A 15,941-nucleotide genomic window follows, 5' to 3' on the forward strand; every position below is an offset into this window, starting at 1 on the left:
CAGCTCTCTCAGCCCTCGTGGATGCATGCCATCAGGGCCCATGGACTTGTGAATGTCCAGCTTGGCCAAGTGGTCTCTGACACGGTCCTCCTCAACTGAGGGAAAAACTTCCTCTCTCCAGACCTTCCCCTTTGCCTTCAGAGTATGGGACTCGTGAGGGACAGCTTTAGCAGTGAAGACCAAAGAAATGACATTCTATTCTTACAAAGCTTTATTGGTTTTACACTTGCAGGAGTGAAAATACTTTTTCCACAATGTCAAGGAAAATTTTACTTTAAACACACAGAATGTTAGCCTGCTGGTCAAGGGGTCTCTTCTTTGGGTCACAGTCCAAAGCAGAACTGACGTGAGACCTACTTTATGTCATGTCAACTCTCAGGTGCCTTGTTTATCAGGAAGGCAGTTTACCTTCTTTGTTGATGTAGCCAGCAGGTTTGGGTTTAGCCTGGTTTATTGGCTTGGGTTCAGTGCTGCACAAACACAGCTCTTCTGCCTCCAGAGCTGCTTCTGTCTGAGAAACACATTAGCTTTCATGTGACTTGATGACTAAACTCTTAGGTCCTGTTGGACCTCTGCGTGGAGCCCTTCAGGTGCCTTTGTGGCATGTTTCTGGAACTGGGATGATTTCAGCACCAGCAGACCTGAGCTGGCTGCCGATACTTCCTTGCATTGCAGGTTCTGTAAGATTGACCGGCTGCTGTGTGATGCCATGCAGTTCCCAATCAGACGAGGCAGTGTGAGTTCTGAGACCTACAGGATCGAGAAAATCATAGAGTGGCTTTGATAGCAGCCAGACCTCATTGTGTAGAACCAGTCCAGTTAAACTGAGGTAGCTTTTAAAGCATGCCGTGCATGAGTGTCTTTGTGTCCTCTATGAATATGTATCGCCTGGCTTGTCAGTCTTCATTACATACAACATTGGAGAGCTGATGAACTTTTTTCTTTTTTTTTAAATATTGTGCCATTCTGAGGGGGTGGTTCTGATTGCTTCCATCATTACATACAAGCCAACAGGGAAAACATGGAATATTTTTGTGAACAAGGTCCTTAAACAGCAAACCCAAATGTACGTGTAGACTGAGGCTCATCTTAGCTCTCCTCCAGCTGTACACTAAATAGTTTGTTCTTGATTTTTCAGTGGGCAGAAAATAACATATTTTAATCTCAACATGTTTGTCTTGAGAAAAGAAGTTCTTTGAAACCTATTTATGAGTTTAGGTCTTTTCCATACAGCTTATCATCACTCTGTGGCTATTAAGCCACAGCAGAATTTGAAGTGTTGCACTTGTTTTAAAGGGACAGCCAGGACATGGATGTTCTTTTACACCGGATTGTGCATAAGGACTTCTATACACAACTAGTTGGGGCAGGGTTGGAGGGTGAAGGTGGTTAGGAATAAACAGGTTTTAGTTTTAGCTGTGGATGTCCAGAAACATTCTTCAGATTTGTATTTTTAAGAACTTCCTTTTTAAAAATTGTGCTTTCTTTGAAGTAGAGTGTATGTCAAACCACCAGAAATGCAGATGTCCAAGAAGTCTCCAACCTCTCTGGAGCATGTGTTGCTGCCTCTGTCTGTTTTCCTTTTCAGTTTTGTGGAAATAGTGTAAAAAGTTGGTCCAGAAAACTGTGGAGGGATAACTCTTTGTGGGAGTGGAACTGCTTTTAGTGTATAACTGTTTCACTGACAAGTGTTGCATGTTTAAAAAAAATAAAAATCAAATTCACAGAAAGAAGTGATTTCTGAAGACATTGACACTGCTACACATTCAGCTGAAACAGTTCCTTTAGGCTGAGAAACAAACTAGAAGAGGAAAGAAATTACCAATTTGAAACAGACCCCTCCAGCAGTAATGTTATTTGAATGTCTTTTCAGAAAACTGCAAATCCAGCGTGAGGATAACACAGTTTTGTATGCTTAAACTGGGCTAACATGGCAATTTATTGTCTCTCCAGCCTTTGGCCATTCCTCTGAACAGTTGCAATTTGTGGGTGGCCTTTGGAATGAAGGGCTATGCTGAAGAGTACAGAAACTATGCAAAATGCAATGACTAAAGTTTTCTTGTGTAGATGACGAAGGGATCTGATCAGATGATGTCTTTGACATGTATAAAATATAATTCAGTCTTCATTCAGACGTTCAGATCACAGAGTTCAAAGGGAAATTTGCTGAACAAACATGGGATTATGATAAAGTTATAAAAAAAAATCCTTTAAATTCATGTCTAAAACTTATTTAGAAGTTTTTTGAGCAAAAGTTATTAAATGAAATATACTGGTTTGCAACAGAACCATATACTACTTCCTGTTCTGATGCTGTTTCTTAAACCTTAGTACATGGAATATGTACAGTACCAACAAGCACAATTTACTAGTTTACACTACTCTCCTGAAGGTCTTGCAACAAAAAAGGGGGTTGCTTGTGCAGCTCCCTCTCTTTGTATTTAAAATAGAAAAGGGTGACAGTGAGTGAGAGAAAAAATACATGCTTTCTTTATAGTATCGCTTCCTTTAATGCATGCAAGTATAATATATCAAAAGCTCTGGCAGATATTTCTTCATGGATTTGCAGTACAGAATTCTACTGAATTCATTCAAGCTTTAAACTAATTTTTCATCATCTGTCTTTTGGTATTTCACCTTTTCAAGCGTTTTCTAACTGAGTAGGTAGTAAAATATATATGCTGAAAGCTTCACAGCGAATAGAATGTGTTCCCACCTACTGCTTTTTTTGTTGCTGATTCAGGCTATCCAATTTTTGAAGTGCTGGGTTACTGGTTACTCCTCCATTGAGGTAGAACCAAATAAGCGAATGGTAAATCAGTTGACCATTTAAGAAAGAAAGATAGAGTGCGTACAGAAAAAAGCTAACATTGCAGCAGTTATACATAAATGTTATTGCTGTTGCTATAAAATAACCCCAAGAGCATATTAAACTTTATGTACAGATCTACTTCAACTTTTGTTTCCCATTAGTTTTAGAATAGATTTGAAGATGTATGTATTTTTAAATTACTTTAAAGTATTCTTTTTGATGAAGTCTGGTTTTAAGCACCTAATGGTAATCAAGAGGAAGCTATAAGTAACTTTTTAAACATGAAAATGTTTAAAAGACATTATCTTTGATTCAAAAGCATTGTAACATACTGATTGAAAGCATAAACCAGGTGTTTTCAAACTCTCTTTTACTACAGTCACATGTGCAGCTTCCTATAAACACCATGTTTCTCAGTCACAGTCACATCATTTCTCCATAGCACCTATTGCAACTGCTTACCCGAATAATGCCACTACAGCAGGTTGGCTGCAAAAGCACAAGGCATTAGCTAAATTCTAGCTGTGGTTCTTCCTTATGGGACTGTCTAGAAACCGGGTATATTCAACCAGATATATTAAACTCAGATTCATTTGAGAGTTTTAAATGTTTCTAACTTCAAAATTTTAAGTATTTTGTTTTAAAGTCAGATTTTAGCTTTGTTGGTGGGTGAATGAGAGGCTGTGGTGGGAGAAGTGATGGGATTCTTGCTTGCCCGTGCACGAGTGCTGCAAAGAAAAGTTCTACACCTTTCTTGTTTGAGAATCCTGCTGGCATCGCCTGCCCAGCCGCTGGAGGGAACGCAGAACACGCCTGTAGGGGAGAACATGCCTGTAGGGGCTTTTGCTCGCTGTGTTCTGGTGCATGTGAACGCAGAGGGGGTAATGTGTGGTTTTGTCCAGGTTTTTGTTCCAGGCAGGAAAGTTGACAAAGTATTTTTAACAGAGCAAATAACTTCCACCTGAGCCAAGTGGCAAACTAGCATTTTTGACTCAGAACATCACTTCTTTCCTGAACTAGATGTGGAGTGAGATCTTTATTTATTTCTCCCTGTTATGAACGAGGACAAGAGTTCCCAATTTTTTTTTTTCTCGCCTTGCTACCATTCTGCAGTAGAATACTGTATCTGCATGGAGTAAGGGCTGGGCAGGATCAAAAAAGGGGGAGAGGGATGAATTGTGGGAGCCTCTGGAAGCAGAGTGGGTTTTGCAGCTACAAGAAGTTGGCTGGGGCAGAGATGAGGTCTGGTGTTATGGAGGAAGGTGGTGGCTAGGCGGCGCAGAGAGCAGGAGCCAACAAGGAGAGGAGCACTCCTGGACCTAGTATTAACCAACACAGAGGGACTCGTGGAGGACATTAAGGTTGGGGGCACCCTAGGCTGTAGCGATCATGAAAAGATGGAGTTCAGGATCATGGGTACTACACACAAAACAACAAGAAGCAAAATCACAACCTTAGATTTCAGGAGGGCTAACTTTGATCTCTTCAAGAAACTGCTTGGGGAGATCCTGTGGACTAGGGCTCTGGAAGGCAAAGGGGCTCAAGAAAGCTGGTTGGTATTCAAAGACCATTTCCTCCAAGCTCAGGATTGGTGCATCCCGAAGAGCAAGAAGTAGGCCAAGGGATGCAGGAGGCCTGCCTGGTTGAGCAGGGAGCTTCTGACCAAGCTCAATGGAAGAAGGAAGTTTACACTCAGTGGAAGAATGGCCTAACCCCTTGGGAAGATTACAAGAATGTTGCCAGAGTGTGCAGGGATGAAACAAGGACAGCCAAGGCCGCCTTGGAACTAAACCTGGCAAGGGTTGTCAAGCTCAGCAGGAGCTCCAAGTACATTGGAGGCAAAAGGAAGACCAGAGAAGCTGTGGGCCCACTGTTGAATGAGACAGGAGCCATGGTGACGGAGGATGAGGAGAAGGCGGAGTTATTGAATGCCTTCTTTGTGTCGGTCTTTACTACCCGGCCGAGCCCTCAGGAGTCCCAGGCCTTGGAGAAAGTAATGGGGAAAGAGGAAGACTTCTCCTGGGTTGAGGAGGATCAAGTGACGGACCAGTTAGGTCAATTACATATTCACAAGTCCATGGGCCCTGATGGGCTGCACCCTCGAGTGCTGAGGGAGCTGGCAGAGGTCATTGCTGGGCCACTCTCCACCATCTTTGAAAGGTCCTGGAGAACAGGCGAGGTGCCTGAGGACTGGAGGAAAGCCAGTGTCACTCTGGTCTTCAAAAAGGGGAAGAAGGAGGACCCGGGGAACTACAGGCCGGTCAGCCTCACCTCCATCCCTGGAAAGAGGATGGAACAGCTTGTTCTGAATGTCATCTCAAAGCACCTGGATGAAAAGAAGGCTATCAGAAGTAGTCAACACGAATTCACCAAGGGGAAGTCATGTCTGACTAATCTGATAGTCTTCTATGATGGTGTGACTGGATGGATAGATGAGGGAAGCGTGGTAGTAGTGGTCTACCTTGACTTCAGCAAGGCGTTCGACACTGTCTCCCACAGCATCCTCATAGGGAAGCTTAGGAAGAGTGGGTTAGATGAATAGAAAACTGGTTGCAAGACAGAGCTCAGAGTGTTGTGGTTAGGGGCACAGTCTAGTTGGAGGTCAGTGACGAGTGGTGTTCCCCAGGGGTCAGTACTGGGTCCAGTCCTGTTCAATATATTCATTAACGACTTGGATGAGGGGATAGAGTGCACCCTCAGCAAGTTTGCTGATGATACAAAGCTGGGAGGGGCGGCTGACACAGCAGAAGGCTGTGCTGCCATACAGAGAGACCTGGACAGGCTGGAGAGCTGGGCAGAGAGGAATCTTATGAAATTCAATAAGGGCAAGTGTAGGGTGCTGCACCTGGGGAGGAATAACCCCCTGCACCAGTACAGGTTGGGGGCTGACCTGCTGGAGAGTAGCTCTGTAGAAAGAGACCTGGGAGTGCTGGTGGCCAACAGGATGCCCATGAGCCAGCAATGTGCCCTGGTGGCCAAGAAGGCCAATGGCATCCTGGGGTGCATCAAGCAGAGTGTGGCCAGCAGGTCGAGCAAGGTCATCCTCCCCCTCTACTCTGCCCTGGGGAGGCACATCTGGAGTACTGTGTCCAGTTGTGGGCTCCCCAGCTCAAGAAGGACAGGGAACTGCTGGAGAGGGTCCAGCAAAGGGCTACGGAGATGATTAAGGGACTGGAACACCTCTCTTATGAAGAAAGACTGAGGGAATTGGGTCTCTTTAGTCTGGAAAAAGACAGTTGAGGGGGGACTTGATCAATGCTTATAAATACTTAAAGGGTGGGTGCCAGGAGGATGGGGCCAGGCTCTTTTCGGTGGTGCCCAGTGACAGGACAAGAGGTAACGGGCACAAACTTGACCATAGGCAGTTCCATCTCAACCTGAGGAGGGACTTCTCTCCTGTGCAGGTGGCAGAGCACTGGCACAGGCTGCCCAGGGAGGTGGTGGAGTCTCCATCTCTGGAGACATTCAAAACCCGCCTGGACGTGTTCCTGTGCAACCTGCTCTAAGGTGGCCCTGCTCTGGCGGGGGGGTTGGACTAGATGATCTCCAGAGGTCCCTTCCAACCCTATGATTCTATGAAAGGAGACAGTTCCAAACTGACATGGTGCTTTGTCCTGAGTATCCACTGAGAGGCCAGAAGCCAGTCATGGTGGCGGGAGGTTGAGAGAAAACAGACTTGTCTCAGGGGCTTCTGGCAGCTACGGGTGACTTCTAGCCTTTCTTCCTTCATTGTCAGTTGGCCAGAGTCATCTGGCTACCGCTCCATCGGCCTTTCCCTGACGTCTTTTCCTCTAGTTAAACAGTAACTCCATCTATCTTAAAAGCACGTATTTCTATTTTATCTGAAGTTGGAAGCAATTTTTTTGTTGAGCCCTCAGACAGTTTCGGAGCCTCTTTAATAGGATAGATTTTGAAAAAGCACTCTGTTTTAGTAATCAATTTTTGAAATTCTTTTTCTTGAAAGACACGCTTTCGCTCTTTCATCTTCCCACCTGTAAGAAAGTGTATTTTTCTTTCTCCTGCTCATCTGCCCCCCTTCACCTCCTGGGAAATAGGGATGGGAAAGAAAAGGAGAAGAAGGGAAAGAAGAAAACGGACTGCATTTTTTTCACTTTCTCCTCTCATTTAATTGTAGTTTGAATAGAATATTTTTTTTCATGAAAGTTGGTTACATTTGAACCCGTTGTTCTTTAGAAAAACACAGTTTTGGAAAAGCTTTTAGGTTCCCCATTCTATATTTAAATGTAGGAAGGCATTTGATAAAGCTACTGAACAGATTCAAAATACTTACAAGCTTTAATTTTTCCTGCAGATTAAAAAAACAGAGCAAGTTTCAAAAATTAGCAAAGAGCAAATGCTGCTGAAACAGCATCAGCAAGTGTGGTGGCAAGAGCATAAACGACTGAGTGAGAACAGGTAAGAGCTGAGGAATCTTAATTAGGCATTGTTAAAGAAATACTTCAGTCGACAGAGATGCTGGTGTGGCACACTCGATTCAAGGGACATCAGGAGGAAAAGATTAAAATATCTGAACTGAAGATAACTCTTTGTGCAGGGCATGAGAGTTCGTGAGCTCCCTTGAAAGGGGTCTGCAGACGTGAAGAGAACACATAAAGGGAGGGGGAACAGAGCAGATGGTGTTCTGTACGTACCTCTCCATGATGATCTCCTAGCTGGTTAGTTGACCTATCAACATCTGAAGAGCACGTGTTTGTAGGAGTGTCAGACATTTTCAGACACTTTTTAATTCCTTCAGAGTCTGTCTCTAGATATGCATATTGAGGTCACACAACAGGGAACATGAACATTGTTCTTGTCTGTTAACTTGCGTGTTGTGTATACAGCAGATCAATGAGAACGTTTTTGCTCAGAGGAGGGTGGCTTCCATACCACCTTCGTGTCCAAGTCCTGCATTTCATACCTTCCCAGGCAAAGAATCACCCTTTTTACTTAATAATTACAGTACTTGAGGTTTATCTTTCTTGAAAACTTAATGAATTAGAAATTAAAGCTTCTGTAAAACTCATATTTGTACCTTCCAGGCAAAAAGCAGAAGCAGAAATAAAGACTTTTCTTGATGAAGAAAGCCATAAGGACAACTTTTTTTCGGATATGAGGGACTTGGGTAAGAATTTTTTATTAATTTATTGATTATTTATTATAGTCAAAATTATCTTTATTATTTGTTTGAGTTTTTAAATCACTGTCTTGACAGGTTTAGATTTAGAGAGCACAGTGCTGTGTAATATTTTGTGTGTTTGAGAAAGCTTTGTGTTTCATTTGGATCTAGAGCATAAATTATCAAAGGAACGGGATACATACCAAAAAACTAATGTAGTTCCTATCTGGCAACTAAAAGAGAATTTGAAATTCAGGCTGTCTGAAATGCAGCGTTACCTCTCAGAAGAATCTTGTCTGAAATATGAGTTCAATCCAGTTGAGATGCTACAGCAGGTTGGTATTTTAGCTTTATTTTTACAATTTATTATCACTGTATTTTTAGCATTTTCATACTTCAAGAATATAAGTCGCCTTCCGAGTATGCAGTAACCTCTGTACTTGCTGTAGTGCAGATCTGCTTCACTAAAGCCTGTAAAAGCATAGCACTGTAGAACTGGAAGTCAGGCTCTTTGTTTCCAATAAGAGCTTTCATATTATAACAAGATAAAGAGGTAACAGTAACATATTTCATGTAATAGATCGAACTTGTGAAGAAGCAACAGAAGGCAATTTTGGAATTCCTTATCGTTGAAAGTCTGGCTTTGGAAAGAGAGCTTGAAGACTATAAAACAAAAGTAAGCTTTTCCTTATAAGTTTAATTAGCAAGTGTTTTGGAGGGAAAATATAACGCAGAGTTGTCTGCTGAGTAGCATTTTTTTTATCACAGGCATTAGTGCATTCTTTTGAAGACAAAAATGGACTTTTTCTTGAAGTTCCTTCAGCACTGCTGTCTCTGGAATGCCCCTATCCTGATTTGAAGACCGTAGTTATCAATGAATACCAAAAGCTTGCAAGCGGGTACTGGTCTAAGCTTCAGGAGATTGATCAACAGTTGAAAATTTTATATAGGTAATAACATCGGTTTCTGGATTTCTTTTGTTGGGTATAAAATAAGTAACTACAATGTGTTTTGTAATCTATAGATCCTGCAGTTGTCTTTACCATTAGAGTTGGTTCTATTTTATGCAGTGCAGAGAATAGCTGACGCAGTGCCCAGCTCGCCGGGGTTAAATAGTCGGTAACCGCACAGCTGAGGGAATTGAGGCAGTCCTTTCAAAAGCTCTCATCTGAAATAATATGCAAAATGTTTTGTGGATTAAAGGACCCAACAATCTGGTGTGCATCAAATGTCCTCTTCACATGCTTTTGTGTGAATAGAAATGATTCTTTCTGTGTGGTAATTACACTATCAAATTTATGTCAGAAAAGTACAGTCTTTCTGAGAGAGATTTAGAATGTACTTATCTATAAAGCAGATAAATAGTTCCAATCTTTTCACAAAGTTTGGATCACTGCAGTAATTCTCATCACAAAGAAATGTAAAAAATGTGTGTAGCTCTGATTCAGAATAACTGAAAGGAGGAGAGATTTTTATGTAAATAAAAAAATGTAGAAAGAACATAAGAGTTCTAAGAGTTAGAGAGTTTAGTTGGAGGCCTGTAACCAGTGGTGTCCCCCAGGGGTCAATACTCGGTCCAATCTTGCTTAATATAGTCATTAATGACCTGGATGAGGGGGCAGAGTGTATTCTCAGCGAGTTCGCTGATGATACCAAACTGGGAGGGGTGGCTGACACCCCAGAGGGCCGTGTTGCCATCCAGCGTGCCCTGGACAGGCTGGAGAGCTGGGCAGAGAAGAACCTAATGAGGTTCAACAAAACCAAGTGCAAGGTCCTGCACCTGGGGAGGAAGAATGCAAACACCAGTACAGGTTAGGGGCGGACCTGCTGGGAAGTAGCTCGGAGGAGAAGGATCTGGGGGTCCTAGTAGACAGTAAATTATCCATGAGCCAGCAATGTGCCCTTGTTGCCAAAAAGGCCAATGGAATCCTGGGCTGCATAGGGAAGAGTGTGGCCAGTAGGTCGAGGGAGGTCATTCTCCCCCTCTACTCTGCACTGGTGAGGCCACAACTGGAATACTGTGTCCAGTTCTGGGCTCCCCAGTTCAAGAGGGACAGGGAGCTGCTGGAGCGAGTCCAGCGAAGGGCAACTAAGATGATGAAGGGCTTGGAGCATCTGCCTTATGAGGAAAGGCTGAGAGAGCTGGGACTCTTTAGCCTGGAGAAGAGAAGGCTGAGGGGAGACCTTATTATGGCGTACAAGTACTTAAAGGGTGGGTTGAAGGAGGATGGAGCCGGGCTCTTTTCAATGGTTCCCAGTGACAGGACGAGGGGCAATGGGCACAAGTTAGAACACAGGAAGTTCCGTTCAAATACACGGAAACACTTCTTTACGGTTCGGGTGACAGAGCACGGGCACAGGCTGCCCAGGGAGGTGGGGGAGTCCCCTTCCCTGGAGATTTTCAAGACCCGCCTGGATGCAGTCCTGAGTAATGTGCTCCGGGCAATCCTGCTTTGGCAGGGGAGTGGGGCTGGGTGATCTCTAGAGGTCCCTTCCAACTCTGAAAATTCTGTGATAAATACTGATAAAGATCTAGAAGTGTAACATACCTACATATTAATAGTATAAAGCTTAGCGTTTCTGCTGAGGCTAACTTGACTCCAGGAGATACTGAGCTGCAGATACTGGACCAGCCTTGCCTTCTTTTTGCCATCTGCTGATATTCCTTAGAATGGCATCAGGTTTTAAGAAGACTGAGAATAGGAAGGTCAGTGGAATTGTTTGAAGCCTGGGCAGAAGAAATTGGGGAGAGCATGAAGATCCCAAGTTTCTTTGGTAAAACAATCACACGCTGCTTCTAAATCTCCCTCTTTTTTTAGGTACGCCTCACCTACAGTGCAGCACTTGAGTCTTCTGCCACTGCTGCTGAATTAGTTTGGGGGTGCCGAAACGGGTTTAAGATGTTGGATCCCATAGAAAGTGATGTTATAATCTGATTATCTTTTGTATAAATTGTACAGATATTCTGTAGGTTGTTCTTCTGTTACCTGTTTACTGTAATGTCTGAGCTATTATAACGTGATACTTATAGGAAAGATCAGAACAATTTTTAATATTTACAGCATTTATTAAGCAGCAAGTGGCAAATTTACAGCAGTTCCTTTGCTTCTGTCTCTGATATTTCATCACAGTTGCTGTTACAGAGGAACTTTTAACAACCTCTATGGAAAATCTGTGACAAATACTAAATCATGAAATATGTACAAAGTCCTTCTAGTAGTTTTAATTAAAATTGTGTCAAAGTTTATGATCAACACAATTTTGGTGAAAATTCATAAACTGATTCACACAGCATGTGTGCTACTGAATGATAGACAAACATCAATGCAGACAACAGAATCTATGAAAATGGGTGAAAAATCTACCATGGTATTTTCACTGATGATATGCCAGGTTTCAATATAGGTCTTGAACTAGCTAATTTTGCTCTGATAATTAAGTAACATCAAGACTTAAAGATAAAATACCGTGTTTGTGAGGGAAAGAAATTCAGTTGTACGCATGAAAACGTATGTAGTGGTACTTTGAAGGAATTAAGTTATGATATCTCCATGGGAAAAAAAGAGAGAAATGCCGGTGGTGGTGGCACTGGCAGCAGTCTGCGGGGGGTTGTAAGGGCAGGTTGCATAGGACAGTTTACCCAATTTGGAAGAGCGTATGCCAGTATTGTTAGCTGGGAATGTACAAAACGATAAATGAACCATCAGCAGTTATCTTAGGCGCTTTATTTAAAGCTAGATCTTGGTCTTTTTTTGTTTGCCTTCTGGTCTCCAAATCTTTAAAGTGTTGCTCATTGATGTTTCTGTGATTTTATCCACAATGTTAAAAACGTGTTGTTGATAAAAAGAGCAAGACTTTGTTCTTGTAGAATTGCTTACTTCCAAGATCTGGGTTTTATCAAAGACACAACACTCTTTGCCACTTCTTACATTTATATTAGCTAATTTGCATGGAAATATTTTGAGTTTGCAAAGACGCAGCCTTGTGATTTAGGTATTCTATAGGGCATCAAGCTAACTACGACCCAACTAACACAGATAATACTGTCAAAAATTGAGTGACACAGATTTTTGACCTTGGTATGTATCCACTGTATCTACTGATTAATATAGCCTTAATGAAACTTTTGCAATTATTGTCATTGCTCTATACCCAAAGATATGAAACATTCTCCTGCAATACATTTTTTTCCTCATTTTTGAAATTTGAGAAGTTGCTCATCGGAACAATGTGATTCTATGATAACATCATAACTTAGTCCCTTCATCTGAGGATTATTTCTCTGTCATTCTTCCTCTCTCATCATATGCTTGAATGTACAGTAAAGAAATCTTAACTTGATACTAGTTTTCTGGTGTTACACGTCTCACTGTAGAACTGTTCAGCCTGTCTGGAACAGAAAATTTGGAAAATGTGCAAAGAAGAAAAATCAGAAGATAATATTGTGGTCTGCTGTATTCTTTGGGTGCTTTTCAGTGCTACTAGAATGCACGTTACAGTGTTTACTGCTTTTAGAAACTGCAGAAGAACTTGGGATTTTTTCAAGCATAATATAGGCTTATAACATTTTATAAAATAAATTTACTTCTTTTACTGCTGCTAAAACACAAGTTTTTGTGTTTGGGAAATAGCCAGGTCCTGAGTTATCCCACAAATTGTGGACTTGGAACTGATGTGTTTGTTATAGCTGATGATTCTCTAAGCACTATTGTATTTCTTCCACAATTTCCAAGGATGTCTGAATTATTTAAATAACTGAAGGATGAACGGAGCATTGCATATTCAGCACTGTATCCTCTGCAGCGTCCTTTCGAATGAATGGGATATCGGGAACTAAATTTACTTGACTTGGTCCTCTTTTCAGGCCTGTTAACAGGATGTTTCTGCTACAACAATGGGCAATGACATAATTAATAGTCAGGGAGGTTAACATCTCACTTGGTGGTATTGTTGCAGTCTGTCTGTAGGTTCTCCCATACAGGAGCGTATCAAGCGTGCATTGCTATTGCAAAGGCTGTGTGGGGATTGTAGGGTGGTAGAGGGTAGCTTCCCTTCGGAGTCGTTTGTATTCTTTAGAATGTGTAAAGCCAGGGATTAATGCTGGGCAAATCCCTTTCAAAGGGAGCAGCTGCCTCAGGGTTGTTGAATATAAGACAATTGCTGTGTTTCAGTTCTGAAACAAAATAAAGATTGTACTGTTTTCTAGTAGAATGATACACACAAGAAAAGGAAGCACTACATTTAAAATGTGGGTCATGCGTTCAGACTTGTAAAAGTTTGTCAACATCTTGACACTGAAGAAGCCTGATACTAGCTTAAATATTAATGTAAAACGTGTTGGCACTTTTCAAACTCGTTTGGGATGAGATCTTCCTTTCTGGAATTTTACAGAAGTTTAAGTGAGGTGACATCTTGAATTCAATCAGGCAGGGTATCTTGAAATTCTCCATGCGTTTCATGGCTAGGAATACACTGGGCTGGATCATGCTGCTTTTCTCTTTTTTTTTTTTTTTTTTCTGTTTTTGGCTATTTGCCTATGAACAGCTGACAAAATCTCAGCACAGCTGACAAATTTTGGCACAGGTGGCAAACCAAGACATTGGCAGTCAGTTTGTCCCGATGTACAATAAACTACTTGTAGCTCTAGCTCTAGCTGATTGCTCCCCAGAGTATCTTCCACAAACCTTATTTCTCCATCTGGCGTCTGCGTAGCGTAGAGACTCATCGTTAGCTGGCCATTAGAGGAATACACAAGTCAGAGGGAACCTTGGCAGAGGTGTGAGATATAGGAGGCAGAAACTGGTGCATCTGCCCTTGTGTGCTGGAGGAGAGGAGATCACCAGCCCGGCCCTCGGACCACAGAATCTGTGGTTTTCCCTGCTCTCAAGTTCGTGGTGTAACATTTCCTGACCGAGATGTATCTTACTCTGCCTTACTCTTCCGGTAGACGGAAGACCTGTGCTTGTTCACGGTCAGAAATATCTAAGGTAGATTGTTGCAAAAGAGAATCTCAGCTCTTAGAACTGTCTCATTACTGTCACTAAAACAACGTGGTCAAGTGGCACCATACTGAGGTGTATCAGGACTCACAGGAGAGGATTTCTGATTACTTTCAGAAATTATACAAGGCAGTTCAAAATCCAACCCACGAACTACTAAACACTCTCTCAGGATGGCTGGTACTCCCTCTGGGCAAAGGCTAGCAGGGTTTTATGGTAGTTCTTCTAATAAACAAATAAATAAAATACTGGGGCTGGAAAGACAAGAATGCTAGGTGTTATCTTAAGAAAAAACATATTTTTGTACTCAGTTCAGCATCAGTAGGAGCAGTGGCAGTGAAAGAGATTTAAATCATAGCAAAGAATAATTAATTTGTTCATTAAAGTTACTCCTCAGAACGCCTATACCTCAGAATACCAAATTATGACACAGAGATTCTAAAATTAGTAAATGAACTGATTTCATAGAAAAGCTCCCTGTAGAGAAAAGGGAGGAGTTTAAACATTCATTTCCGAGGATCAGTTGCCAGACATGTTTCTTAGAGGCAGTGAATGTTGCAGAAATAGCACATTGTTCCAATACCCCCTCGGGGTCAAAGCCCAGGGACTCTTGTCTTTGGAGAACTGCGTCTCCTGTTCCAGACCTGCAGCGTGCAGGTTATAAGATATTACTGCAACCATTCCCTCTTTGAAGGATTCCTTAGCCCCACTTCACTGGCCCGGGAACTATTTCCGCTTTAGACTGAGCGTAAGGAAAATACTCAGCTCAGACGTCTACATTCATTGTCTGTCATGGGAAACGTAAGCAGTCACCTATAAAGAAACCCTTTCATTGTTATTCTGCTGTTGCTAATGTAATTTCACTTTTTATGTTGTCTCCAACATTTGCTTGGTAGTTGTCAGTCGCTGCAAATAAACTTTTTACAGGAGCTGGATCTTTCCTCTCCCCTGTTTTGAGGCCACCTGCCTGGTTCTTTTCGCGATGGCTGGATTTAATAGCAGGCAGCTGGCTCCTGGAAATAGTTTGTCAGATACTTCACACGGTTTATAAGAAGAGAAAGGAAAATGGGTGGAAAGTATCAGTAATCGTTGTCTATCTCGCATAAGATTGTAGAGGGAAAGCTATTTCATTCCATAACTATTCATTTTTGGCCTACTAATGAGTCTCCAAGTCAGGATTATTACTGCACCCCCCGCCTGTCCAGTAGCTAGAAGAGCCTTAGCTAAAAAGTAAAGTTACCGAACAGAAAATTGGTTCGGTTTTACCTCAAACCAGGGCATTAGTCCTTAGTCCGTACCTGCACAAGTGGTGGGGAGCTTTTCTGTGTGAACTCGTGCTGCCGTACTGTAACGCGCCCCCCCCCAGCCGGTGTTTGCAGTCCCGAGTGAATGGGGAAGTCGATGGGCTGTGAGGGGGGTATGATTTCGCGGGGCTTCTCGTGCCCCACTCGCTGCCCCGGGGAGAGCTACCGGCCAGCTGCCTGGTTGGCGGGCTTTTCCTGAAAAGTTAGGTTGCGGTTGAATGCTGGTTTTTGTCGGCTCCGTTAGCGAATTACTCCAGAGCTGTCCACAAATGCAGATTGTGAACCTTTCCCTTGCCTGGAAAAGCAAAGACTAAAGCATCGGCGTGTGCTCTTTGTCCTGTGAAGTGGTACTGCTACCTGTGGACACTTTAGTCTTCTTTAAAGTTAATTTTCTACGTGTGGCTTTTTACTCCACCGATAAGCGGATAAGTTACTGAAAAGCACTACCACAGAGGGCCAGCTAAGAGCTAGTGCTTCGTGTTTTCCTGCAAAAAGCCCTTTCATGACTGGAATCTCTCTGTATATGATACGAACATTATTACCGCAGAGCTCTCTGGTTTGGTGCGTTTGTAGCACTAACGGCCACGATAATGTTATTGGAGTTTATTGAAGGAGGTAGGATGTGATTTCTCCTTACCTGGCCATCTCCGTTGTGATGCTGTCTGAATAAAAGACAAGTAACTTTTAACATTTATTCAAAGAAAAAC

General features: G+C 42.5%; 1 protein-coding gene across 1 annotated transcript in view; it reads left to right on the top strand.

Moving 5' to 3' along the window:
* Nucleotides 1-15,941, top strand: part of CCDC148 (coiled-coil domain containing 148) — a gene marked incomplete at both ends in the record, with an annotated part of 85,448 nt that overhangs the window by 28,688 nt on the left and 40,819 nt on the right. The window contains 5 exons of the mRNA XM_082483428.1: nucleotides 7,125-7,228; nucleotides 7,855-7,937; nucleotides 8,103-8,266; nucleotides 8,512-8,607; nucleotides 8,700-8,881. Coding sequence (XP_082339554.1) covers nucleotides 7,125-7,228; nucleotides 7,855-7,937; nucleotides 8,103-8,266; nucleotides 8,512-8,607; nucleotides 8,700-8,881 — 629 coding nt within the window. The remainder of the gene's footprint in view (nucleotides 1-7,124; nucleotides 7,229-7,854; nucleotides 7,938-8,102; nucleotides 8,267-8,511; nucleotides 8,608-8,699; nucleotides 8,882-15,941) is intronic.

Source organism: Vanellus vanellus (assembly GCF_965231255.1).
Source record: "Vanellus vanellus genome assembly, chromosome: 5".
In the NCBI taxonomy this organism is placed as follows: domain Eukaryota; kingdom Metazoa; phylum Chordata; class Aves; order Charadriiformes; family Charadriidae; genus Vanellus; species Vanellus vanellus.